Source organism: Phoca vitulina, unplaced genomic scaffold, assembly GCF_004348235.1.
Source record: "Phoca vitulina isolate PV1807 unplaced genomic scaffold, GSC_HSeal_1.0 scaffold89, whole genome shotgun sequence".
NCBI lineage: Eukaryota > Metazoa > Chordata > Mammalia > Carnivora > Phocidae > Phoca > Phoca vitulina.
The window spans coordinates 1,827,511-1,855,321 of NW_022589792.1; the positions used below are offsets into that span (position 1 = coordinate 1,827,511).

At 50.0% G+C, this 27,811-nt stretch overlaps 2 protein-coding genes across 3 annotated transcripts; one reads left to right on the forward strand and one right to left on the reverse strand.

Annotated features, from left to right (window-relative positions):
- Positions 1-338: 338 nt before the first annotated feature.
- On the forward strand, positions 339-13,702 carry TSPAN16 (tetraspanin 16). The gene is given in 10 exon segments (XM_032395960.1): positions 339-404; positions 624-626; positions 3,130-3,327; positions 5,663-5,737; positions 7,525-7,559; positions 7,561-7,618; positions 9,651-9,779; positions 11,185-11,250; positions 11,252-11,269; positions 13,547-13,702. Coding segments are annotated over 10 exon segments (804 nt in total).
- A 3,759-nt stretch (positions 13,703-17,461) lies between these two features.
- RAB3D (RAB3D, member RAS oncogene family) lies at positions 17,462-27,564 on the reverse strand. Of its 2 annotated transcripts, none has more exons than XM_032396157.1 (5): positions 27,385-27,564; positions 25,768-26,037; positions 24,982-25,100; positions 24,769-24,893; positions 17,462-20,627 (listed from the first exon to the last, which is right to left on the reverse strand). In XM_032396157.1, the coding sequence occupies exons 2-5, from the start codon at positions 25,993-25,995 to the stop codon at positions 20,440-20,442; spliced, it is 660 nt and encodes a 219-aa protein (XP_032252048.1). In that variant the 5' UTR covers positions 25,996-26,037; positions 27,385-27,564; the 3' UTR covers positions 17,462-20,439. The 2 variants fall into 2 exon arrangements, with proteins under 2 accessions (XP_032252048.1, XP_032252050.1); XM_032396159.1 differs by having other exon boundaries at positions 27,437-27,546.
- Positions 27,565-27,811: the final 247 nt, after the last annotated feature.

A 27,811-nucleotide genomic window follows, 5' to 3' on the forward strand; every position in this document is an offset into this window, starting at 1 on the left:
CTGGGGGTGTACCAGGGCAGGACGTCATGCCTTCTCTCCACCCCTGGTGCAGCCTATTTGGAGGATGAGGAGCCAGCAGGGGTAGCTCGGGGCACCTGCTTCCTGGGCATGGGGAGCCTTGCTCCGGCATCCGATTGTGATGTGATGGAGGCTTATGATTGAGGAGGGGTGGCTGCTGGGGCCCCTCCCTGGCAGATATCAGACAGCCAGGAGAGAGAGGGGCAAGTCAGCCTTGGTGCCCCCGACCCTAGACCTATACCATCTGGGGAAACAGTAGCCCTGGAGTTTATTTAGGAGGATGCTGACTAAAACGTCCGGAGCACCCCAGTCCGGCCGACATGGATGAAATGCACACTCCGTATTCTTCCCTGAAGAGACTGTTATCTTTCTTCAATGGCTTCGTGGTTGGAAGTATGTCACCACCCAGGCCCTGGGGCTTTGCAGCCCTTCCTCCATAGCTGGCTTCCTCAAAGACAGAAATAAGTTGATCCAAATTCACTGGCATCCAGATCGGTCGTCCCCAGGGAAGCAGGAAGGATGTAGGGCAGACGGACGAGGAGCAGGACACATTGGGAACAGGTGTAGGCTCTATCGACTAAGAGTCGGTGAAATCAAGCACAGAGGCTGTGATGGGGGGGCTGGGGAGGAGGGGGGGGGGGTTGGGGCCCGGGTTGGTGGCGGAAGAGCTTGACTAAGTCAAATCCTGCAGAACACTAAGTTGTTTGGGAAGGATAAAAGGGAGTGGTTATTTTTCTGGGTCCTTTAAATTCTTCAAAACACTTTTTTTTCTTACTATAAAAGTGACCCAAAATGTGCATCGTTAAGAAGCAATTGTTTTGGGGCGCCTGGGTGGCGCAGTCGGTTAAGCAGCCAACTCTTGGCTTTGGCTTGATCTCCAGGTGGTGAGATTGAGCCCCCTCCCTCCCCGCCCGTTGGGCTCAGTGCAGAGTCTGCCTGGGATTCTCTTTCTCTCCCTCTGCCCCTCCCGCTCTCTCAAAATAAAATAAATCTCTTTTTTTTCTTTTTTAAAGATTTTATTTGGGGGCGCCTGGGTGGCTCAGACGGTTAAGCGTCTGCCTTCGGCTCAGGTCATGATCCCAGCGTCCTGGGATCCAGCCCCACATCGGGCTCCCTGCTCAGTGGGAAACCTTCTTCTCCCTCTCCCACTCCCCCTGTTTGTGCCCTCTCCCTCGCTGTCTCTCTATCAAATAAATAAATAAAATCTTTTAAAAAATAAAAATAAAAAAATAAGCAATTGTTTTGATAGCCGAATGGCATTAAGAAAAGGTTGCCAGGAAAAAGAAGGATATTAAATATCACTCCTCATCTTGTTATCTGTGTTGTAACATTTTCATGGAAATTAAATGATACAGAACATTTAAAGAGCTTATACCTATCATGGGAACATTGCTCAATAAATACCATCCCCATTTTGATATCCTTCCAGATTTTCCTGTTTACCTTTTAAAAACAGCAAAACAAACACAGAAAAGCTATTGCTTTACAATCCACTTTCCCCCTTTTTAAAAATTTAATTTCCCCTCCTTTTGGATAGACTTTATTATTATTTTTTAAAGATTTTATTTATTTATTTGACGGAGAGAGACACAGCAAGAGAAGGAACACAAGCAGGGGGAGCGGGAGAGGGAGAAGCAGGCTTCCCATGGAGCAGGGAGCCCGATGTGGGGCTCGATCCCAGGACCCTGGGATCATGACCTGAGCCGAAGGCAGACGCTTAACTGACTGAGCCACCCAGGTGCCCCAGATAGACTTTATTTTTTAGAGCAGTTTTAGGTTCACAGCAAAGTTGAGCAGAAGGTACTGAGATTTCCCATATACCCCTGTTCCACACACACACACAGCCTTCCTCATCAGAACATTCCCACCGGAGCAGTATATTTGCTACAATTGATGAACTTACATGGACATTATCATCACCCAGAATGCATAGTTTACATTAGGGTTCACTCTTGGTGTTGTACATTCTATGGCTTTTGACAATGTATCCACCATTTTAGTATTATTATACGGAGTAGTTTCACCACCCTAAAAATCTCTGTGCTCCACCTGTCTTCTCTACCTCCCCACTAACCCCTGGCGACCACTGGTCCTTCTACTGTCTCCATAGTTTTGCCTTTTCCAGGATGACATATACTTGGAATCATACACTGTGTAGCCTTTTCAAATTGGCTTCTTTCACTCAGCAATACGATTGCGAGTTTCCTTCATATCTTTTCATGGCTTAATGGCTCATTTTTTTTTAGTGCTAATCTTCCATTGAATGTCCCACAGTTTATCCATTCACCTGCTGAAGGCTATCTTGGTTGCTTTCAAGTTTTGGCAACTATGAGCTTCTAGAAACATCCATGTGCAGGTTTTTGTGGAAACATTAGTTTTCAGCTCAGTTGTATAAATACCAAAGAACATGACTGCCATATCAATAAACATTCTCCTCCCACAATAAGGATCAGGCAACTACAGCCTTGTAAATAGATAGATAAATAGATATTATTTATTTGTAAATAAAATATATTTGTTTATGAATTGCACATGGCGGCTTTTGAGCTACACTGACAGAGCTGAATCGTTTCAGCAGAGGCCTTATGGCCTAACAAAGCTCACAATATCTGGGGTTTTTCACATACACAAAAATTGCCAACCCTTGTCCTAGAGCATTATTTAAAAGAACTGTCTAGAGTCCCATTGCATGGCTGTCCCATGATTTACCTACCCAATCTGTATTATTGATTGCTTCAGGTAGTTTCATCCCTGAGCACTCTGATACTGAGGTATGTATGTGCATATCAGGATATCAGATATTAGGCTGAATAACTACAAATGTAATTTCTAGGTAAAGGGTTTTACTGTAAAACCTTTAAGATTTTAAATATGAATTGCAAAGTGTCCTTCTGCACACCGTCCCCCTCAAAAAAGCTTGTTACCTGGCAACAATATGTGAGAATGTCTCTCCACATCCTCACTAACTCTAGGTATTAACATTTTTTAATGTTTTTGCTGATTTTATTTGCCTTTGCTCTTCCCCTCCCACCCCCATCCCCACCCCCAGCGAGAGTTCTATTTGTATACAACTAACAGACTTTTTTTTCCTGTCTGATTTCTGTCCTAAAGATGTCTGGTGTGATCCCCATTGGCCTGGGCATCTATGTCAAGTTCAGAGGGGCTGTCCTGATAAGGGTCCTTGGGCTGGCCTCTGCATATCTCCTTCACATTGGCTACCTGTGCCTGGCAATGGGCTGCATCACAGTGCTGCTCAGCTTTGCTGGGTGGTATGGAGCAACCAAAGAAAGCAGAGGTACTCTCTTGTTTGTAAGTTGGATCTGCATACATCCCCCAAAACTCCCACCCCACCACCATGTGAATCCTTCCTTGCACATATTACAAACCCCTGCCATCAGCATCCCCTATTTTTCAGTCTTTGTGGTGTCTCATATGATGGCATGAGATGCATCCATCTTTTCCTTTATGATATATCTCGGTTAGAACTCCTCTCCTACCCCAGGCCATACATTCTAGTCTCCTAGGTTTTCTTCCCATAATTTTAAGTTCTTGATTTCTCACTTTTAGCTCTTTGTCTTTTGGGAGTTGGATTAGGTGTGTGTGGTGTGAGGTAGGGGTCAGTCCTCTTCTGCCTACACTAATTGCCATTATGCTTGGGTCTTTCCTGGGCACACTGCTCTGTTCCATCAGCCCATGTGTATGTTCCCACTAACACAATACAGTTGTTATCCTCATGTCTGCACAAGTACATGTTCAAGTACATGAGGTAGGAAAGTTTTAAGCATGATCATGCAGACAGCATGTTGTAGATTTTACATGTCTTGCTCATCCTCACACATAGCCTTGGCCAACTCCCCAAAGGCCAGCTCCCATCTTCCCCACTCCCATTTCCCTTAGAATCTTGTCTGAGTGGATTATCCCACCTTAGGTAAAATTTGTCTCCAGCATTTTTTGTTTTCCTTCCTTCACTATGTTGTTGCAAAACTCTGGGTATTTCAATTTGGGGGTTTCAGGGAGATCCTTAGTAGGGTCATCTTTCAGAGCATAAACAATCTCCATTATTAAAAAGCACCCCGCCCCCACCCTCCTCCTCCCTGAAACTCTATTATCTCGTTTTCTCTCTTGATTACTACATTCAGCAAATATTTATTGGGCAGGTCCTGTTCCTGAAATAGTCCATTTTATTTTCAATATGATGTGGATGCTATTTTATTCATAGCTTAGCTTGAAGGAATCAAAGAGGCCTCACACCCTACATCCAACCCATCAGCAAATCAGATTAACTTTACCCTTCGCGTCTGTCCCTCCAAAGCCTCTGAGACCTCACTCAGAAAAGCAAAATCGTTTTTTATGGTGTTGGGAGCCACAGAGGATTCTGAGCAGAGGAAGGATGTGCCCTGACTCAGGTGCTCACAAGCGCCCTCTGGTGGTCATTAGGGGAACAGAGGGTGGGGGACGAGGGCCTGACTGAGAGACCAGGGTGAAGGGACTGTGCTGGTCCAGGTGGGAGACAGTGGGGGCTGGGCCGGGTGAGGCTGTGGAGGGGGGAGAAGTGGGCAGAATAGGGATAGATTCTGAAGATGGAACCTGTAGGACATACGGACGCCTGGATATCTATCCTCCAGCCACCTCAGTCACCCAGAGGCAGGGAGGTAGTAATATTAATATTAATCCTCACAATCCGTTACACGAGCCACTTGTCTGGGGTCCCACACCGCTGAGCCCTGCTCCCATGTTTGTCCTTGTGGGTTCTGGGGTCCCCGGGTGTGTCTCCACTGCGTTTTCCTGCCTTTCCATATCAGGACTAGATAAGCCCAGCCATGGGCCGGTCTGGCAACTCAAAGTCTCAATTAGCAAACAGATTTTAGTAATCATAATCAAATAGATGAAAGGAGAGCCAGGAGCTGACCTACTTTGCCCCCATCTGGCTTCCAGAAGCTCTCCAGAACTTACAGACACCCCCGTGAGCTGGTCCCATGCCCACATGTATCTATGGGGAAACTGAGGCCTAGACTGAGCAGCAGTTTCTCCTTGATGGGTGACTTCAAGACATCCCCTCTGCTTGCTGTCTTTCTCATCGTTTTCCATTGGGCTTGTGAATTTTGTCACAAGGCCAAGGGCTCTCTGTGGCATCTCAGCCACAGAGGCTAGCATAGGCCAGCAAACATAAGCCCCCCACCACTACCACCAACCCCGCAGCCACCGACCTATCACCCTGCATCTTCCCTACAGCCCCCTCCCCCCTACCCCCATTTGCAAGAGTTCTCAGCCTGCTTCTCCTCCCCTCCTCCTGCCTCCGTTCTGTGTTCTGTCCTTCCCACCATCCCTCCTGATTCCCCACAGGCTCCTGCTGTCGATGCACAGAGCCTTTACTGACCTGGAGGTCCCCTCACAGGTCTCCCTGGTGCTCAGAAAGTGCTAGGCTCCAGCTAGTGGCTCCAAGAATACCTCAGTGCCAACATCCTGGATGACATGCAAGAAAACGCCACGTGAAAGAAAGAAGCCCTACACCCCACCCAAGGCTGAGTTCTTTCAAACTGAAGAGGTCCCATGGCCCGGGGGTTGGGGGAGGGACAGTCCCCACCCCTGCAGGGACACGGCTGAGCAGGCTCCCAGCCCCCTCCGACCCCTCTGTGTCTTCCAGTGTTTCCTGTCCACGGTTATCATCCTCATCGCTGAAATCATAGTCACCACAGTGGTCCTTGCCTTATTCCACATTGTAAGTACTATGCTGTTGCTCCCACTCCCCATTAGATTAGAAAGAAATCGAAATCATGAGAAGCAACGCCCCTCCCCCCGTGAGCCGCCCACGCGGTGATACACCTGGCCCATGGGTCCCTGGGGCTGGAGATGGGGTCTCCAGAAATGGGGTGAAGAGCCAAAAACCTCCGCCGTCTCCTCGAAGGCCTCAAGAGACTGGCCGAGTTAATTTCATTCACCATCTCCCTTGCGTTTTTGGTGGTGAGGTGTTAAGAAGTAATGGGCAAAGCTGCAAAAGCTGTTGGGGTTTTGAAATGTGTCAGAAACAGAGGGCTATTTAGCCAAATCCGTCAAAATGACAAAGCATGGATGCTTTGACCCAGCTATCCCATCCCTAGGAATCATCCAAGGATTGGCTTGCTTGGGTGCAGAAGGACGTATAGTATACACTGAGGTGTGCAAAAGATTGTAAGCATCAGTAGGAGGGTGGTTCATTTATAATAATGCTCACCGTTTATTTGAGAGGGGATCCCAAGAGGGACCTGGAGGGGACAGGGGGAAAGGGCAACCCTGCAGGCAGCTGGGCTCAGTCCTGGGGGGGGTGCATCTGGGAGCAGCATCGAATGCGTGTCTGTTTTCCCACTCGAGGGGCGAGGGAGCTGCGATATTGATCCCCCTCCCACCAGTATTGCTTGAGGGCTGCTCGCAGGGCACATGTGGGCTGAGATGCCACAGAGAGCCCTCGGTTGCTGGCACTGGGAAGCCAGGCCAGTGGGCAGAGAAATGACAAACGCCACTGGGATGTGCGCTGGGCACCAAGAGCAACTGTTACTCTTGCTAACAACAGCCATATGCAGAACAATGAGAATAGTGTAAAGCAGGGAGAAGAATAATGAGACTATGCTTTGCTTTGACACACATCGAATATGTCTTTTGGGACACAGGAAACAGTCACCGTCACCGTAGTGGAGTGGGAGGAACTTGGCTGGGAGAAAAAGGTGGGAGGGAGACTTTTCATGGTCTACCCTTCTGTGCTTTGTGAATTTTGAACCATGTGACTATTTCACCTCAGCCAGAAAACTTTTTTATTTAGACCTTGATTTAAAAAATAGAAAATGAAATTTGCCCCTTTTGTGCAGCGATTGATTCAGTTGCTAAAGATGATATTCAAATCTTTAATCGAGTTCCAGCCAAATCGGGGGTGTAGCAGGCATGTGGGCGATTCAAAAGAGCAGATGATTCAAGTTTGTGGTGGGTACAACCAGATGCACTGAGCTCGGAGACCCACGCTCTTCCTATGTCCCTCTCTCAGGGGTGATGGCAGCCAGAAATTGTCCTCCTCCAGGGCAGATGCGTAGCTGGCGGGGGGGGGGGGGGGGGGGGGGGGGGGGGGGGGGCGGGAAAGGGAAGAAGATGGAGGGGGGGGGGGGGGGGGGGGGGGGAGGGGTACTGTCAAGGAAGTAAAAGAAAGCAGAAAGGAGGGCGCCTGGGTGGCTCAGTTGGTTAAGCGGTTAAGTGTCTGCCTTTGGCTCAGGTCATGATCTCAGGGTCCTGGGATCCAGCTCCATGTCGGGCTCCCTGCTCAGCAGGGAGTCTGCTGGTCCCTCTCCCTCTGCCCCTCCCCCCACTCATTCTCTCTCTCTCTCTCTCTCTCTCTCTCTCTCAAATAAATAAATAAATAAACTCTTAAAAAAAAGAAAGAAAGCAGAAGGGGCGCCCCACCTCCCTGCTCTGTCCCCAGGAAACCTCCCCATGTGGGGCACTTTGCTGTTTTGTGTACCTGTCACTTCCAGTTTCATCTTTGAGGTTCAAGAAGTGGCCTTGGAACACATCTTTGTGACCCCGAGGTTACGATGAGCCAGATGACTATTCCACAGAATGGGACTTGGTCATGGAGAAGGTGAGCTCCACATCCTGGGTGTGTTATTGTGGTAGAAGACACATAACATAAACTTGTCATCTTAACCATTTTTAAGAGTCCAGTTCAGGGGTATTAAGTACATTCATGTGGTTATGCAACCATCGCCACCATCCATCACCTGCCACCACACCATTCTACTTCCTGTCCCTGGGAATGTCACTCCTCTAGGGATCTCACGGAAGTGGAATCCTACAATATTTGTCCTCTTGTGATTGGCTTATCTCACTGAGCATAATGTCTTCCAGGTTGTAAGCATGGGTCAGAATCTCCTTTCTTTTTAATGTGCCATCAACACCACGTTTGATTTATTCATTCCCTTATCGATGGACACTTTGGTTACTCCCTCCTTTTATCTCTTGTGAATAATGTTGCATGAACATGGGCATATGCGTATCCCTTCAAGTCTCTGTGTTTAGTTCTTTTAGGTATATATACGGAAATGAAATTGCTGGATCATCTGCTAATTCTATGTTTAATTTTTTTGAGGAATTTCCATCCTGTTTTCCACCACAGCTGAACGATTTCACATCCTCATCAGCAATGCACAAGGGTATTAGTTTCTCTACAACTTTGCCAACATTTTTTATTTTCTCTCTCTTTCTTAGTAACTAACCCCCCGGGGTGGGAGGCGGTGGCATTTACTTCTTGAGTCTTGGTGTTTAAGGAGCAGGACCAGCCTCCATAAGTCACCGGAAGCTCTTGGGGCAGGTAGTTTAGAAGGGCCCCTGAAGCCAGGGCGGGTTTGGAAGGAAAAAGCATTGCCTGTTTCTAGGAGTGTTTCACATCTGAGTTTTGGGCGCAGGAACTGCTGTGGGGTCACGTGCGGGCTTGGGAGGCGGCACACGATGGGTAGGGGGCTTCCTGCCTCCCAGTTTTGGCTGCTGAGGCTTGACGTGGTAGAGAACATCTCTCATTCATTCATGCAGCCCTTCTGTTAATCCTTATTGAGCACCTACTGTGTGCTGGGCACTGTTCAGGGCTCTGGGGACACAGCAGCGCACAGAACAAGATCCTTGCCCTGTGTTACTGACGCTTAAGTGGGGACATGGACAAGAAACCGCTAAGTAAATATTAGTGTCAGATGTGATGAATGCTATGAAGGGAAACAATGCAGGGTAAGGGCACAGAGAGTAAGGGTTTGTTTACTCGAAGGTGCTATTTGTCACCTATTGTCACCACACAATGGGATGATCTGTCCTAGCCCCTTTGGGGGGGTGTCATGTGATGAGTTCTGCCTAATGAGCTATGAGAAGTCACGCGTGTTATTTCTGGGCCAAATTATTTCATTGCCAGCACAGGGCTCTCAAGAGCACTCTTCCCTCCTGCCACGATAGTGGAACCACCCGGATGGTGGCTGCTCCATCAGCTTGAGTCCTTGAGTGATTTCAAGAAACAGAGTCCCCCTGCCAAGCTGTGAGGGGCATGTAGTGTGAGTGAGAAATGAACTGCTGAGTTTGAGGGGTCCTTTGTTATGCAGATCCCTGAACCCAGCCTGACTGATATAGGCGCTGTGGCTAATTTGGAAGGAGGGGTCAGGGCAGGCCTTCCCAAGGAGGGACATTTGAATAGACACCTGAATGAAGTGAGTGAGGGAGGCATGCAGATATTTGAGGGAACAGCATTCCAGAAAGAGGGAACAGCCTGCAGAAAAGCCTTGAGGCTGGAGCCTGCGAAGTGTGTTTGAGGAACAGTGAGGGGACCAGTGTGGCTGGAGCTGAGTGAATAAGAGGAAGAATGGGGGCAGATGAGGGCCCACGGGTGACTGGGCAGATCATGCCAGGCTTTGGGGGCCGTGGTGAGGCGTTCAGCTTTTACCCCAAGTAAGAAGAGAGCCACAGAGGGTTCTGAGCCACGATGGGCTGGAGTAAGGGAGGCATTCAGCACAAGCCCCAGAATAGCATGACTGCTCTAGACAGTAGCCATGGTGACCATGATTTCTATTGGGGTTTTTTTTAATTATTATTTTGACATCTGAAAGGGAGTCTTCAAGTGATTATTCTCCTCTCTGCAGCTAAAGTGCTGTTGGGTGAAGAACTACACAGATTTTTCTGGTTACTGCTACCCCAGGAGCTGCTGTAAATCCATTGGGACCGCAGCCTGCAATGGGCATGACGTGTCCACAGACATCATCCACCAGGGGGTAACTCGAGACCGTGTTGGGGGTCACCTACGTACACCCCAAGGGTGGGTGACTTTTAGAAAAGTTGTGTATTTGCCAGAACCCCAGCGAGAGTGGTCAAGGGCAAAAGAAAGCAACTGTCATTGGGTGTTCAGCTCATTTTGGCTACACGGCCTTGGGGGCTTAGGGTTCCCATCCTCATTTCTCATATGGGGAAACTGAGGTTCAGGGCGGGGACAGTTCAAGGTCAGTTCAAGTGGCTTTGGTGGAGCTGGGTTTGGCCTGAGTCCATTCCCTGGCCTACATTGCCTACCTTACAGAGGGCTTACAATATAGCAGTAATGATGAACAATGATCATTCTTGGAGAGTGTCAGCTCCCCAGGGGGCCGGGCACTCATTTTGTGAATTCCGTCCTCATCCCACGCCATGATGAGGTGGGGAGTGCTTTTCTCCAATTTTATAGATGAGGAGACTGAGGCACAGAAAGTTGCCCAGCACTTACTCACCACCTGACAGTGTTTATTGCTGTATTGATTACCTGTGTTCACCACTCAGATGTTGGCCCCACCAAGGCAGGAATTATGTCTGTTTTGTACATCGCTGGGTTCCCAGTGCTTAGCTCACAGTAGACACTTAATCACTGCATAGTGAGTAAAGGGGGCACTGAATCCTGTCAGGAGCAAGCTCAAGGCAACTCAAGCTTCTGGAAGCAAGAATTGCCAGGGGCCTAGAAAGGAGAGCATCTCCGTGACTGCAGGAGGGGAAGTGGGTAGCTACTCTACCCACACACTGTGTCTGGTCTCTTAATTTCTCTGAACCTGTTTCTTCACCTACAAAACAGAAAAAAGAATAGTACCCACCTTTTGAGGTTACAGTGATAAATAAGTGAGAAAACACATGTAAACGGCTGAGAAGGTGTTGGATACATGTTAGCCCTTCTGTTCACATGTAAAGAGCACCCAGAAATAACTAACAGTTACTGAATACTGGCTGTCAGGCCGCTGTTATGTACTTCATGTAGATTTTTTTTCTCTTAATCCTCACAAAAACTTGGGCAGCAGATCCAGTTGGTCCCATTTACAGTTGGGGAAACTGAGGCACAGAGTGGTGTGCGACTTCTCAGGGTCACACAACTAGCAAAATAACTTGGGACATCTGGTCATACTCTTATTCACCACACTTGGGGGTCAGATAGATCCTGGGGAATACGTGGTATGTTCTGGGTGAGGTGAGGGAACAAGGAGTCCAGGGAAGACGCTGGGATAGGGGAAGCAGTCAAGTGAGGAGTCAAGGTCCTTGTGGCTTTGTCCCCTTCTCCTCCCTGAATCTGAGAGGAACATCATTGGCCCAAGGGGTGGGGCCAATGGGAACTTGGAGTCCAGAAGCCCTTAACGAGGTTCTTTGGTTTGATATTTGTATCCTCAGGGCTGTTTCCCCAAACTCTTAAAAATAACCAAGACTCAGAGCTTCAACTTGGGTGGGGGCTTACTGGGGGGCAGCAGTGATACAGGTAAGGCCTAGGTCCTTTGGAACGCAGTGAGCTCTTTTATTGAGCACCTACTGTGTGCCAAGCACTGTTCTGGGCACTGGGGATCCCTGCTATGGTGGAGCTGACATTCAAGTTGGGGTGGGGGATGGATGATTATTTCAGTTAAAGATCCCTTCTGGGAAGGGAGTAAAGCAGGGTGACAGGATCGGGAAGGGAATCAGGGATGACTTCCCTGCAGAGGTGACATTTGACCAGTGACCCGAGGAGATGAGGATAACCATGTGTGTGTGTGGGAGAATCCGGAGGAAACAGCTGGTGCCAAGGCCATGAGGTAGCAATAGGCTTGGCTTATTCACAGACCAGCAGGGAGGCCACTGTGGCTGGAGCAGGGTGAGTGAGAAGAGGGGTAGGGAGAGATGCGGCAGGGAACTGATGGGGTAGATCATACAAGACCTTGTAGGCTGCAGAGAGGGGTTTGACCTTTATTCTGAGGATGATGGAAAGCCATTAGAAGAGTTTTAATGTTCACTTTTTCAGTCCACAAAACTTACCGAGCACCTCTTTGGACCAGGCATTGTTGTAGGCACCGTGGATACAACAATGAACTCCACAGGCAAAAATCTCTGCCCTCGTGGGCATTCTAAATCAGCAGCGGGAGACAAGAAATATGATTTTTTCAATTGGACAATTTATTGTATGGTATTGATAAGTGTGTGGTTGTTTTTGTTTTTGTGGGTTTTTTTTTTTTTTTTTTTTTTTTGAGACAGAGAGAGAGCATGAGCAGGGGGAGGGGCAGAGGGAGAGGAAGAATCCCAAGCTGACTTTGCGCTGAGTGCAGAGTCCAACGCTGGGCTTGATCCCAGGACTGAATTTTCTTTTCCTACCTCATTTAAAAGACAACTGCATAAGGCAATACCTATAAAACTGTGTTTACAGGCTGATATTAAGATGTAATGCACACGACAATAGTAGCACAAAGGAGGGTGGAAAGAAAAGAGATATATAGGAGTAGAGTTTTTGTATGCTACTGAAATTCATTTAGTGTTAATCCAAACTAGGTTGTAAACAGTTAAGATATTAATTGTAATCCCAAGGGCAACTGCTAAGAAAAGAACTTTAAAATACAGCAAAAGAAACAAGGGAATTAAAATGCTGCACTAGAAAATATTTAACACAGAAGAAAGTTGAGGTGAGCAAATAGAACAAGGACAAAACACAAATGGAAAACAAATAGCGAAATGGCATATAGAAATCTTACCTTCTCAGTAGTAACATTAAAGATAAAGGGATTACACCACTTAACTGTACACTTTAGAAAAGTGAATTGTATGATATATGAATTTTCTCAATAAAGCTCTTATTTTGTAAAAAAAAAAAAAAAAAAAAAAGGCCCCATCCCTCTGGGCCCCCACGAAGTTGTTTTTTTTTTTCACTCAGGCGCTTCCCTCAGATTGATTTTCAAGATGCAGTAGTGTTCTTCTGCAGATCACTGCCAGTTGAGAGATGAATGAGTCTCATCCATCTGATCTGTATTTTAAAAATGGGTATTTTTTTTTCATTGTACACATTTATATCGAATATATGTTTGCAAACTATACCACACCCTCTTCCCCAGGGAGGTCATAAGAGTCAAGATCCCAGCAGGAAACAGAATGCAACCCCCAGGTGGTCCTTTTAAGAAATTTTCAGGGGCTTCCTTGCTGAGGTGTGGGCAGGGTTAAGAAAAACGGAGGGATGAGGTGCTGAGGGGCTAGCAACACGGGAGCTTTTACTTCTGGGCCTGAAGGGGTGGGGAAAGCAAGAGTCAAGGAAGAGGGGCCATCTGCCCACAGCTGCAGTCTTGAAGAGCTCAGGGTGGGCCGGAGAGAGGAGGCAGTGGGGAAGAAATACTCCAACTTTTCCTCCAGCCTTCCCATCTCCTGCAGGTAGGTGTCTCCTATTGGGCGGTTGCGGTTCCATAACCGGAAGTGAAAGGGCAGGAGGTTCTGGGAAATGTAGTTCGCAGGACCCAGGGTAGGGCCGAAAGAGGGTGGAGATAAGATCTGTGGGAAACAAAGGGAAAATGACCCAGGTGCATCACAAAAGGCCTCCATCTTCGGCTCACGACTGAGACTGATTGTGGAAACAGGTTCAAAGCGGCTCCAGACTGACCATCCGGGGCCTTCCGCTCTCTGTAAAACCCTGCCCTTCACCTTTCAGGAAGAAGATACTCCTCTCCCCCTGTCAGTGTATCCAATTTGCTTTGGGTTCCAGAGGTCCCTTAAGTTGGTTCAATATTTCTTTCTTCTCCCATTTCAGCTGCCAGGAATTCTTGCCACTTTGCTGCTGGGGGGAGGACAGGACATCTGGTCCACCTGGCTGCTGGAGATTTTGTCTCATTATTTCTCTGTCGCCCTCACTGCTTTTGGAAGAGAGTTTGGTAATAAAAGATTTTGGAAAGCACCGTTATCCTGATCCTTTTTCCTTCATTTTATTTTTTATGGCAGCTAGCAATGGTTTTAGCCCTAAGTACCTAAATGGGATGACATGGCCTCCCTTCTCATGCAGTTGTCCTGTTTTGTAAATTATTTTGTGAAAAAAAAAAATCTAAAATGTCCACAAAAAGAACCAAAAGAACTTTTCCAAAGAAACTCCTATATACCCATCACCCAGATTCAACAATCACCTCGAGTCTGACATATTTGTTTCATGATCCCTTTTTCCCCTTGATGAAGTATTTAGAAACGAATCCCAGACAATGTCATTTCTCCCCTCATACTTCAGTACACAGAGATCTCTAAAAATGTATACATCTGCGTCAGCCCCAAGGCTATCATCACACCTGACTAAATGTTTGTGTGTCCCCCCCCCCCCCAAATTCCTATGTTGGAACCAAAGTCCCAATGTGATGGTCTTGGGAGGTGGGGCCTCTGGGAGGTGACTAGGTCATGAAGGCTGAGCCCTCACAAATGGGATTAGTACCTTATAAAACAGACACCAGAGAGCTCCTTTGCTTCTTCCACAAGAGGACACAGGAAAAAAAAAAAAATCCAGCCATCAAGGACCCAGGACACTGGTCTTCCTTCACCAGACACTGAATGAATCTCCTGGCACCTTGATCTTGAACTTCCCAGCCTACAGAACTGGGAGAAAGAAATGTCTTTTGTTTATAAGCCACACAGTCTGTGGTATTCTGTTAGTAGCAGCCCAAATGGACCAAGGCAACATCTAAGACAATTAGCAACCATTCCTTGTTATCACTCAACACCCAGGCCACCATCGGAATTTTCCTGATTGGCTCAAAAATGTCTTTTTACATTGATTTCTTGGCATCTTGTTTGGTTTTTATTGAGATATAATTGACATGTAACATATTTGTTTCAGGTGTACAACATGATTTGATATTAGTATACACTGCAGAATGATGGCCACAATAAGTCTAATGAACATCGCCATACATAGTTACAAACTTTTTTCTTGTGATGAGAACTTTTAAGATCTACTCTCTTAGTAACTTCCAAATATGTAATACAGTGTTATTAACTCTAGTCACCATGCTGTACTTTACATCCCCCAGCACTTACACATTTGGTGTCTTTGCAATGGATCCAAATAAGGTCCACATATCACGTTTACTTGTCATGTCTCCTAAATCCCTTTTACTCTAATCCAGCTGTTCTCAAATTAGAGCATGCATTAGAATCCTCTGAATGTTCTGTTAAAGCACAGATGCTGGGGGAACCACTGCTCCAGGTTCGTCCTCCTCTTCTCCCACCCCACCAACCTTTGATTTGTTGCAGAAAGAGTATGGGGGCCCCTGGGTGGCTCCGACGGTTAAGTATCTGCCTTGGCTCAGGTCATGATCCTGGGGTTCTGGGATTGAGCCCTACATGGGGCTCCTTGCTCAGCCGGGAGCCTGCTTCTCCTTCCTCTGCTGCTCCCCCGTTTTGTCCTCTCTCTCTCTCTCTCAAATAAATAAATAAATAAGATCTTTAAAAAAAAAAAAAAAGAGCATGATTTACTCCTTGCTTCTACTGTGAACCCTTGATCTTCTTCCTCCCTCCCCCATATTTCCTGTAAGTCACTGGTTCTCAGCCCTCTGGGAACTTTCACAAAATACCCAAGCCTGCACCCCGACTTCCACCTTCTGATTTAATTGGATGGGGCCTGGGTGTGGGGACTCTGACATTCACCCAGAATCTAAGGGTGGGCCATGGTCACTGCTGAGAAATAATCCAAGGGCTTCATCCAATGACTGCAACTACCTGAATCAGTTCTTTCATTGGGGATTGCAAAATGGCGGTTTATCTGATCTTTCCATCTTTCTTTGGGGGGGTTGATTTTGAGGAAGCTAAAATGAGCCCATGTTGTATTTGCTATTGCTGCAATCACCTCCTGCTTCAGGAAAGAACACACCAGTTTCCTTTGGAGCCAGCCCACCTCTCAGATTTCTGTCCCCAAGCAGGGCTATCACGTGGTCTCAGCCAGCCAATCAGCATGTTCCATCTCTGCCCGACGTTCGGGTTCAGGTGGCCATGGGTACTCGTTTTGGGGACTTGGGATAAGATGACCAGTTCCCTTGAAGCTCACCTCACCTCGCGAGGGCAAGGCTGCAGAGCAAAGGCACAGAGAGCAGTTGAGAAGCCTGGGACAGTATGTGAGTCCGTGGATCTAGCTCCCACTTGAGCTCTGCAGTTCATACATTCACTCAACAAACATCTAGGGTGCGCCGGCTCTAAGTCATAAATGAACTATTTTTACTGACGACACTTCTGACATCAAATGTGTGTGTGTGTGTGTGTGTGTGTGTGGAGGGGTTTCACACCAAACGATTCTCTCCGGGCACCAACTGGGTGTCCTAGAGTTCAATTCTGACATTAACTACCCGGTGTTTGAGGCAGATACCACAAACTTTAGGGCTCCGTCCGACTCGACTGCCCCCACTTCAGATGCCAGTTTCAAGTATTGGGTCTCCAGGGGACCCATACTTCTGACTGACTTGGCTCCAAAATCAGGGGGCTCCAACAAGTCTTGATAGATTGTCAGGCTTGATAATTAGAATCTCACAGAGCTCAGGAAGCACTTTAGTTACTATTATTAGTTGATTATGAAAGGATATATAAATCAGGAACAGCCAAACGTGTAGGTAAGGTATGGAGAAGGCGTGCAGAGCTTCCATGTCCTCTCCTGGCATGCCACCCTCCCAGCACCTTGATGTGTTTCTAATCCAGAAGCTCTCTGCATTTTGAGCGGGGAGGGGGCGGGGAGCAGACATCCCGCTGAGCAAGGAGCCAACGTGGGTCTGATCCCAGGACCCTGAGATCATGACCTGAGCCAAAGGCACTTAACCAACTGAGCCGGCCAGGTGCTCCTTGTTTTTTAGGCTTTTTATGGAAGTTTCATCACTCAGGTATGATGGATAAAATCATTGGCCATTGGTGATTAACTCAATCTCCAGCTTGTCTCCCCTCCACTTTAAGGTCAGGGGGCTGGGTTCATTGTTCCCACCCTCTAGTCGTGGTGTGGTCTTTCTGGAGACCAGCCCCCCTCCTAAAGCCACCTAGAGACTCCCCGCCACCAGGCCTCTCATTAGCATACAAAAGACGCTCTTATCACTCCAGAGATCCCAAGGGTTTTAGGAGCTGTGTGCCAGGAAGCAGGGACAAAAACCAAATATTTCTTTTTTATTCTATCAAACAGGAACTGAGCTGGGTGTGGTGGTGAAAAATAAAACATCCCTGCATTTGAGGGACTGGTATTATATTGAATATATAATATATATATAATATAATTATATATATAAATATATAATAACAAGTGTATAGTAGTTTTGATTCTAGGGGCTATGGGGAGGAGGACACAGGGAAAGGGACATCAGAGGTTGCAGTACTAAACAGGGAGGGGAGAGGAGGGAAAGGGGGGCCAATGGGAAGGTGAGATTTGCACAAAGACCTGAAAGAGGGGGTGAGTGAGAAGAGCCATTTGACTTCAGGCAGATGGACCAGCCAGTGCAAAGGCCCTGAGGCAGGGGCCTGGTGTTTTCAAATAGCAGCAAGGTCAATGTGACTGCAGCAGAGCAAATGTGGGGGGCAAGTGGGGAGAATTGAGGGAAGTGACAGGTCAGATCACACAGGACCTTGTGAGCTGCAGGGAAGACTCGCATTTACTCTGAGTGGGAGCCACAGAGGGCTCTGAGCAGAGGAGCAATGGGAAGACTTGGGTATTCACAGGCTCCCTCTGGCTGTTGTGGGGAGGACAGATCATCCTCCCTACCACACAGCAAACTTTCCAGGGCCAAGGTGGTGGACCTGAGGCCTGGCTAGAGGCAGCCCCAGACCTGAGCCTCCTCCCTAGCCTGATCCAGATTCTGCTGCATTACATAGCCCTCGACCAACCATCTACTTGGCTGTAAATCAACCACCCTCTTCCTGAAAACCACATTTTACTAATGGCAATAAAAGAACAACTGCATCGGGGCATAACGGCTTTATTTTCTCCTGTGGATAAAAGTGCTCGTCTTTCCGAGTGGACATCAAGGAATCGCTTACACAGGAGAACCACATCCAGTATATAAATGACTGAGTCGAGAGCTCACTCCGTAGTGTTTTGGGATCGCAGGGGAGAAGCCAGTTCATGGAATTAGCGCTTCAACACCGAGACCAAATTTCACCCCTTACTTAGAAGAACATGATCTCTGGGGAGGCCAAAGAAAGAAAGAAAAGGAAAAGGCAGAACCCCAAACCCCCAACCCCAAACCGTGGTCATGGCAGTGGAAAGATGAGCTGCTAAAAGCAAATGGTGAGAATATAGGACCCAGCCTCAGGCTCCCTTCCCAGACCCCGGTCTCCCTGGAGTTGAGAAGTGGTTTTCCCGCAGCCTTTGGCTTCATTTTTGTTTGTAAACTCAACAAATCTCCATCCCTCTGACCAGGTACCACCACCCCCACCCACATGATCTCCCAGGACAGTGGTTTTGGTTCCCCAGAGACCATCATGAGTGAAGCCTCCCACCCAAAATTATAAAATAAAAACTTGCATTATTTTTAGAAGAAAAAACAACAAAAAACCCTCTCCTACATTATTCCCAATTTTGAGAAAACCCAGAGGCAGCTAGCTGTCTCAGTTGCTACTTAAAGCTCAACTGTTCAAAAATCATGTGTAAACACAAGGCTTACTTCACGTCAGGTGCAGGGCACAGCCAAAGCTGTTTTTTATCATGCGGGCCATGACAAGTTGGCTCGTCCCTTAGGTAATGGCACTTTGAACCACCATTTTTTTTTTTTTTTTTTTTTTTGGCAAGCAGCTTAAGGAAAATGGGGTGGCCTACAGAATCTTGACAGCCTATGGTGCATCTTAACAGGTTTTTTTTTTTTTTAATAGCTCCTTTAATTTCCCCTTTATGTTAAAGCAACTAACATTTTTGACTCCTGTCCCCAAACATTCCCCAAACTCACTGTATGTTTCCAGAAACTTGTCCATTTCACCAGTCATCTGGCTTGCTGGCTTACAGATACCCTCTCTTTGAAGCTCTAAGGGCAGCCCTTGGTAAGGGATGAATGGGGCCCTCTAGAAATAAATTCGAAGTAGAGCTTCTATAAAGGCTAAGAGCGAAGTTCCGCTTGAACCAGATCTTCCTCACTTGCAGGAGGAGGAGGCTGAGATCTTTAAGGCTAGAGCAAGTCATCTTGGTGGCAGGGGCTGGGGGCGTACACGAACCATCTGTTTAGACCATCTTCACAGTGTCTGTCAAATTATGGGATGTTAAGTTGGTATTCCGGGGCACAAACGGGTGCCATGCCACTGGAGTTTGGCCTTGGGTGAGCAGGAAGGACACTGAGCTGGGGTGGGGTGGGGGGGAGAGCAAGATGGAGATCCCCAGACTGCACATAATCTCCCAGCAGGAGCCCCCACCAGCTGGGGAGCCCAGCCTTGTGGGCTCCCTGATCGTGTGTCAACCAGGGAGACTGGTTCCCAGCCCATCCCCATCAGCCTGCCACTCCCAAGCTGTGTCCGTGAAGCACATGTAGCAACAGTAATTACCCAATCCTGCCTTCTTGCCCCTTCAGCCCAACCCTATAGGCTCTCTTAGAGTCACTCCTCCGTTAGTAGGAAACATCACCTCTCTGGGCCCCACCAATGACATGGCTCAGGAAATAGGACTCTGGGTCTTCAAGGGTCCTTGAGGGGGAGGAGCCCGAGTCCTTCTATCAGCAAGTCGCCAGCAAGAGCAGGTAATAGGAACATTGCTCAATTTCCTTTTCTAGCAGGATGGAAGATGTGGAAAGACCTTGCTTAAAACATCACCAGCTAAATGGGGCCTGGGAGAGGCAGGAAGGGGCGGGAGGGGAGGTCCGGGGCTCCCGGCTCTGAGGTTAACTCCCTGCAAAAAGTCCTGAGCAGGAACGCCACGGCTTGGGCCATTCTCCGCCCAGTCTGATGCGGCCCATGGTTCCAGAATTCAATCCAGGGATCAGAGATGCTGCAGTGGATAAGCCAAAACAGTGGCGGGGGTGTGGGTGATGTGAAATCCTGGGGAAGCTCAGAAGGCACTTCTGGGGTCCCTGAAGCCGGTGGGGGGGGTGGGCCTCTGACTTCCTGCCCCTTTACTATGGGAAAACCTGCTTTAATACTGCTTTCACAGGCAGAGGATCTGCAGGCCAGTAGGCAAGGGTCTGCAAGGGCTAAAATCACCTCCCCGCTTTGGAAGCTTGAGGTCCGAGGAGGCTCATGGGTGGGCCTGGGATCACACCAGGAGACCCTGAGAAAGGACTCACCTTCCACCACCCCAGGAATGAACTCTGAGGACCCACACTGCAGGAGGAAGACGACGAAGCATCTTCGACCAGCTTGTGAACGCCAGGCAATACCCCAACACAGAATGGACGAGGACAAGAGTTCTAACCCCAGAAGGCACTGTGGAGGCCCCTCCACCAGACGGGGTGGGACATGCTGCCCATGCTCCCTCCGTTAGAATTCCTGAAAAGCAGCAAGCTCGTGCATGTCAACGCACCCAGACTCTGCCCACAGTGCAGAATCCCCAGGGTCTGGAGCTTGTGATAAGGCTGCTCGGGCAAGTCGGAGGTCATGCGGGAGCCGGGGCAGCTGACGGGAGGGAAGGGGGCGCCCTGAGCTTGGAAACAGCCCTTGTGGCTCATGCCTCAGTCACAGTCCCTGCCAAGGCCGGAAGGGGTGGGCAGGAGTTGGGGACCATCTCTAGCAGCTGCAGCTGCTAGGCTCAGGGGGTGGGGCATCCCCCAAGGCCGGGCCTTTCCCATTGCTCCCCGGGCTGGAGCTGGGTTCTAGGGATTCATTCATCTTCTCACAGATGATGTCCACCAGGCGCTCAAAGACCTGCTTCACGTTCACGTTCTCCTTGGCGCTGGCCTCAAAGAACTCAAAACCTGGACGGACACAAGGTGGGAACACCAGTGAGACCCCCGGAGGGCAGAGCCTGGGCATCACCCAAACCTGGTTTCCAAGCCCAGGTCTGCCCTTCATGCAGTTGTGGGACCTTGGCTGAGTGCCAAAGTCTCTCGAAGCCTCAGCTGGCTCACCTGTAAAAAGGGAACAATGCTGATGCTGATAAAAATCTGCCCCGGTTTGGACTATTGCAGGAATCTTTTTGTCACAAAGCAATGGCTGCAAGAGTCCAGCAAGTAATGTTCTGGTGCCCGGCGGGCATTTAACAAACAGCGGGTTTCCCAGCGTCTGTGGGGCATATGCGATGCCCAGTCTTGACCTACAGAACATACTAAAGGTTGTAATAATGAGGGGTGCCTGGGTGGCTCAGTTGGTTAAGCATCTGCCTTCGGCTTAGGTCATGATCCCGAGGTCCTGGGATTGATCCCCGCATTGGGCTCCATGCTCAGCAGGGAAGTCTGCTTCTCCCTCTCCCCCTGCCCCTCCTCCTCTGCCCCTCCCTTGTGCGCGCCCTCGCTCGCTCTCTCTAATAAATAGATAAAATCTTTTTCTTTTTTTAAGTGGTAATAATGATAGTAATAAATAAGAAGAAGCAAACACCCAGGCGGCCCTAACTTGTCTCTCATTTAAAAACAAAAAGCTTGTCCTGGGCACCTGGGTGGCTCAGTTGGTTAAGCATCAGACTCTCAATTTTGGCTCAGGACATGATCTCAGGGTCCTAGGATCGAGCCCAGCTCCTTCTCCCTCTCCGCCCCCCCCCGCCAAAACTAAAATTAAAAAATTAAAAAAATTTTTTCATTTAAAAAAGCTTGTCCTTCCAAAGGTGGAAGGTAGTACAAAGGCTTTGGGGACTTGCCCATGGTCCCTCAGCTGCAGAAAGTGGGGGCTGTCGACCTAACAATAAGGGTGTACATGACAATCCTTCCTGCACTCCTAAAAGGTTGGCTTAGGCTCTCCCTACAGGGAGCTACCCCGAATGGTTCCTGATAGGTCCACCCCCACCACACCCACCAAGTTGGGCCAGAAATTCAGACAAACGCCCGCCATATTACACACAGCATAGGGTAAAGAGGGCCCTATCCCAGCACTTGTTATGCTGTACTATAAAAATGTAATTACCCATTTACTCTCCATCTCTGCTCCTGGAATGCCAGCTCTGGGAGGGCAGGATTGCCGTCTGCCTTGTCTTGTGCCTGGCACAGAGTAGGTGCTCAGGAACTACTTGCTGAGTGATTGATTGATTGATTGATTGATTGAATGATGGAGGCAGGCCACGAACTCAGATCTCTTACTCCGAGCCTAGTGCTCATCAATGTCAGCCCACTGTCTTCCTAGGCAAGGCTGGCATATCCTTATCTGTGTGTGGCTCTGCCTCAATCTGAGTTCTTTTTTTATTTTTATTTTTTTTTAAGATTGTATTTATTTATTTGACAGAGAGAGACACAGCAAGAGAGGGAACACAAGCAGGGGGAGTGGGAGAGGGAGAAGCAGGCTTCCCGCTGAGCAGGGAGCCCGATGCGGGGCTCGATCCCAGGACCCATGGGACCATGACCTGAGCCGAAGGAGGACGCTTAACCGACTGAGCCACCCAGGCGCCCCTGAGTTCTTTTTTTAATACTTTTTTCTCCTGATTATCAATATTCAGTGGAGAAATTCACTGAAGTTAGAAACGACTGAAAAATATCAAGATGGATATAAAAGCTATTTGTAAGCTCATCATCCAGAAACAACCACTATTGGTATTTTGATATTTTGCTTTCCACTTTTTTTTTTAATATAAATACACAATTATTGGGGTTGGGTCTGTAGGGAGTATGTGCGTGTGTGCGCGCATGCATGCGTGTCATTTTTTTCCTACAAAACTGGCGTCAAATTCTGTCTCCTGCTCTGTATGCCAGTATTTTAAACTTAATGACAGAGTAGGAAGCCCCCTCGCCCCCATTCACTAGATGTTCTCCGCAAGGTGGGGGCAACAGCCACAAGTATTCCAGCCCATGGCTGGAAACCATAGCTGATTTCGCCACTCTAGGCAAATTGGGGATCTAAGCCCCAGCTGCAAAGGCTGACTCCCCATCATACCTGGAAATGAGACCCAACCTGGAGTTCCCAGAAAACACAGGGAACAGAGGAACAGGTTAAATGACACCACCAGGGAGCAAAGAGCCAGATCTCAAATGGGAGATATTCCATCGAACAAAGACCCAGTTTGTCCAACAAATAGATGGTAAGAAAAAAAAGAGAAAGAAGACTGTGTATAGTCCAGGGTCCCTGAACTTTCTCTGTAAAGGGCCAGATAGTAAATATTTGAGGATTTGTGGGCCATTATGGGGTGCCTCGAGTTTCGTGGGCAAGCATCAACAACAATTCACAATCATGCTTGTTAACACTTAGCTAAAACTGCATGGGTACCAGCCGGTGATATGGGCCTCATATGCCATAACTCATTTAGGCCCCACGACAGCTTGATGAGCTGGGGCTGTTACAATCTTCATTTCACACAGGAGGAAGTGCAGGCCCAGACAGCTGAAGTTACCAATACAAGATCACAAAGTGATAGGAAAGAATACGTGTTAATGTTCAATCAGGGCCAGTATTGGCTTATTTCATCTTTCTAACAGCGCTCTGAAGGAGCCACGGTTTTCACTGTTTTCCAGATGGAGAAATGGAAGCACAGAGAGGGGAGGCGATGTGCCCACGGTCACACAGCTAGTGGGTTGCAGAATGGGATTCGAGCTCCTGAGTCTGGGTCCTTAACCCACCCTCCCCTCTGGTGGTGGTTACACTGCCTCCTGCAAGGAAAGTTCTATGGAGGGCTTAGAATACTAGAATACTCCAGGCAAGATTTCCTTTTAGCTTAGGGGTGCCTGGATGGCTCAGTCAGTTAAAGCGTCTGCCTTCAGTTCAGGTCATGATCCTGGGGTCCTGGGATGGAGCCCTGCTTTGGGCTCCCTGCTCAGTGGGGAGTCTGCTTCTCCCTCTGCCCCTCCCCCCAACTTGTGCTCGTGCGCGCGCGCTCTCTCTCTCTCTCAGATAAATAAATAAAACGTTAAAAAAAAAAAAAGATTTCCTTTTAGCCTAAATTTCCATTTATGTGATTCAAAAAGGTAGCCTGAAAACTCCTCCTCCCATCCCGGTGCCCTGGTCCCCAGTTCTCGGACACACACGGGTCACCACTGTTACTAGATCCTTCTGTATCCTTCCAGAGTTTCTTCGGGCACCCCTGCAGGGGCCAACAAACTTCGAGGCACAGGCCAGATCTCGCCTATTGCCTATTTTTGTAAACCAAGTTTACTGACAGTCACATTCATTCCTGTCAGCTCTCTGGCTGCTCTCAGGCAGAGCTGAGTGTGTAATAGAGGTTCTATGACCTTCAATATTTCCTATCTGGGAGCACGTGGGTGGCTCAGTCCTTAAGCGTCTGCCTTCGGCTCAGGTCATGATCCCGGGGTCCTGGGATCGAGCCCCACATCGAGCTCCCTGCTCCGTGGGAAGCCTGCTTCTCCCTCTCCCACTCCCCCTGCTTGTGTTCCCTCTCTCACGGTGTCTCTCTCTGTCAAATAAATAAATAAATAAATAAATAAATAAATAAATAAAAAATATTTCCGATCTGGCCCTTTAAGAAAACATTTGCTGAGCTGCGGACTAAAGGAAGCAGCCAAGCCCACCTCTCTGCAATTTGCTTTTCCCACTTAGCCCTATATCCCACAGACCTTGCCATAGCAGAACATAAAGAACGTGTCCACCCCTTTTCACAGCTGTGTGGTATTCTACCGTGTGGCTGTGCTTTATGCTTCGAGGCTTCCCTCACGGTGAGATATTTAGTGCTGTGATTTGATACACTCGCCACTTCCCACGTGGGTGGGATGTTTGGAGGATACATTTCCGGCCATGTTTTTGCCCGATCTGGGTTCCCGGGGCAGCGGGGAGGCGGGCAGTACCTGTCACTGAGTTCTCTGAAATTAAATGCAGAAGGTGGCGCACCTGTGGCTATTTTCCTGAGCGGAGCCTCAAAGGGCAGAGGGTTGATGACCGCGGTTGGACCCGGGACCCAAGGGTGGGGGTGGGGGGATTGGGGTTTAGTTCTGGGAGGTCCAGGGCCCGGGGCCCAGGCTGGGCACTAACCAAGGTCATCGGCGAGCCTCCGGCCATCCTCAGTAGGCACGACCCGCTCATCTTCCAGGTCACACTTGTTCCCCACAAGGATCACCTGAGCATTGTCCCAGGAGTAGGTCTTGATCTGTGTGGCCCTGTGGAGTTTGAGGGCCATGAGGCTAGAAATGGAGAGTCAGGGGGAGAGGGCGATGGTCAGGGTGTCACTGGTCCACGAGCACTCACCAGTCCTGCACGGCGGCGAAGGACTCCTGGTTGGCAACGTCATACATGAGCAGGAAGCCCATGGCTCCGCGGTAGTAGGCCGTGGTGATCGTGCGGTAGCGCTCCTGGCCCGCCGTGTCCTAGGCACACAGCAGGGTCAGGCCACCAGAAGCTACCCTGTTCCCCACCCAACCCCTGCAGGGCTCTAAGCGGGCCACCACCCTGTGCTCACAGCCCCGGTCTGACGGGAGGCATGGCCCTGCCTCTGAGGAGTTCCCAGTCTGAGGGCTCAGTGGCCTCTCACAGACTTGTACCTCATCTCCAACAACAGACTTAGTGACCCCATGCAAGAGCCACCTGGGCCAGAGAGTACCATCTCGGGGCGGACACCCTGGTGTGCAGTACCATGATAATCGCTATCGGCGGCCATGTTGGGAGTGAGAGCCTCTGAGGAGCACACAGGCTCTGTGGGCGATCCTGGGATGGTACCCAAACCTCCTCCCCACTGGTCACCAGGACTTCTAACCCGCCTCGGGTCAGCACTCTCTGCCCCTCAGACCCTATAGGGCAGGGCATATCCTCATCCTGATGAATTCACCTCATAGATAACTCCCCCCACCCCCTCTGCCACCTTTCACATCTACCCCAAGCCTCCTCCCTGACTTTGGCCCACTCTCGCTCACCCGGGGCCCCTCCGCACAGCCCTCCACCCTATCGTGGACTTCCTTGGAGGAACCCCAGCCCCTCCTGGGCCAGCACGCAGACCCCTGTCCCTTGCCCCAGATCCACAGTCGCCGCCCGCCCCACCCAGATCTGCAGCTTGATCCTCTTGTCGTGGCGATAGACCGTCTTGACCTTGAAGTCGATGCCCACGGTGCTGACGAAGGCAGGCGTGAAGGAGTCGTCTGCATAGCGGAACAGGAAGGACGTCTTGCCCACACTGCTGTTGCCAATGAGCAGCAGTTTGAACATGTAGTCGAAGTTCTGGTCGGCTGCATCCCGCGGGCCTGTTGGGGGGTCTCCGGCTGATGCCATCTTGGCAGAGAGCCTCCGGGGGAGGGGGGGGCAGCTGGAGCCCTGCGGAAAAATAAAACACCAGGAATGGCTCCAGTGTACACACCAGACCCGGATTCAAATCCTGACTCCGCCACTTGGAGGCCCAGTGACCTCAGAGGCATCACTTGCTCTCTCTGGCCTTCAGGGTCCTCCTCTGGAAAATGGGGAGGCTTATCCAATGCCAGGGCCCAAGTTGTGGGGGGCATATGGGGTGCCTCCTCTGGCCACTGAGGAGGCAGACCCGGCAAAAGGTACAGGCGTGGACTTTGCCCCAGAGTGAGCGGCTGGCTTGGCCCAGGTGTGGGCTGAGGGGAGGGGGGCCTGCCAGCTGGATAGAGGCCCCCCTCAGGGCCTGGGTGTTGACTTTGGCAGGGACACCTGCCCTGACACCTCCCCCTCCGCCAACGCTGAGTTTAACTCCATCCCTGGCCTCCACGGGGAAGGGGGTTTTAGTGGATATGGCCCAGGTTTAAAGCCCAGCTCTAGCCCCAAATGGGTCCTACTACCTTCTGTTTGTCAAAGGGGTGGGCCCCGTCTCCTTCAGGTTAGGGCTGACTCACCCCATCCCCAGCCCAGAGGCTGCAGGGACAGTCCTCAACTCTAAGGAAGCCACATAATAAGAACCCCACCACCACCACTCCTCTCTACCCCTGATCCTTCCTTTCTTGGCAATCTGTCCCCACAGCTGGGTTGCTTCATCTGGGCCCCGACACCCCCCTTAGCCTTCACGGCCTCCCGAGGCCTCAGTTTCCTCAGCTGCCTGTGGCTACTCCTTGAGCTGCGCAGGGAGGCTCCAGGAGGCCTGGGTGAATGAAGGCACGCAGGCAGAGGAACCCTTAGCAAAGCTATTTCTCAACCGCCTGTGGGGCTTTTTTCCATTTTAAAAGAGGACCGAACCTGCCCGCTTTCCTGCCCAGCCCTCGGCCCCACCCGGTGTTCCAGGAGAACGAGTTCGAGGAGGGGAAGACGAGAGGCAGGAAGCCTTTCCCCATGCTGGGCAGGGCTGCCAGGCTGGAGCCCTTACCCCACCCCCAGCCCCAGCCCACCTGTCAGCCGGTCCCACCTCTTCCTGACCATCAGCGCCCCCTCCCTCACGCCTGGCACTAGATCAGGGTCCCCGGAGGGCTCGGCCCTGTTCCCCTGCTGGATTTGGGGCGCCCCCGCCGGTGCAGGGGGGCTCAGGAGCTTCCTCCCATCACCATATGGTCCCATCTCCTGTTCCCAGCTGGGCTCTCTGCCCCGCCCGCGCCCCATTAACGCTGCTCGAGGAGCCCAGCTGGGTGGGGGCGAGGGAAGAGGCGTTTCCCCCACCGCCTGCCTTTGTTCCCCGGGCCCCGGGCCCTCCCTCTAGCCCCCGGCCCCCCAAACCTGCTGGGACGCGGAGGTGCGGGGCGGGGTGCGGTCCCTCGGAAGGGGTCACCTCGCGTCGGGGGGGGGGCGCTGCCCACGGGCGTTCCTCCTCCGAACTCGCTGCGGCCTGGCCCCAGCCGCGACGCCGACCCCGCAGCCGCCGCCGCTGCCACCGCCGCTGCCCGCAGCCACCCGGATCCCGCGCCGGCTACGCCCAGACGGGGGAGGAGGGGCCGCTCCCGGGAGAGGGCGGGGCGGGGCCGAGTCCGGGGCGGGGCTTGCGAAAGCCGGGGAGGGGGAAGGGCTGGAAGCGGCACCAAGCTCCGAGCAGCCTAGGGCCCGCTCCCCAACAATAAACTTTTCACTTTTCCTAACTATATTGTAGAGCTCCTACTCTTTGCATGGAAGTGAAGCGCGTGGATTCTGGAGTCAGGTTCGAATCCCA

Bases quoted from the DNA above. Each gene is read 5' to 3' on its own strand.
- RAB3D (XM_032396157.1), bottom strand. From the start codon at position 25,995: ATGGCATCAGCCGGAGACCCCCCAACAGGCCCGCGGGATGCAGCCGAC. The intron at 25,101-25,767 runs GTGGGGCGGGCG...CTGTGTGCCTAG, and splicing joins GGATCAAGCTGCAGATCTGG to GACACGGCGGGCCAGGAGCG. The intron at 24,894-24,981 runs GTGAGTGCTCGT...CAAACTCCACAG, and splicing joins TTCGCCGCCGTGCAGGACTG to GGCCACACAGATCAAGACCT.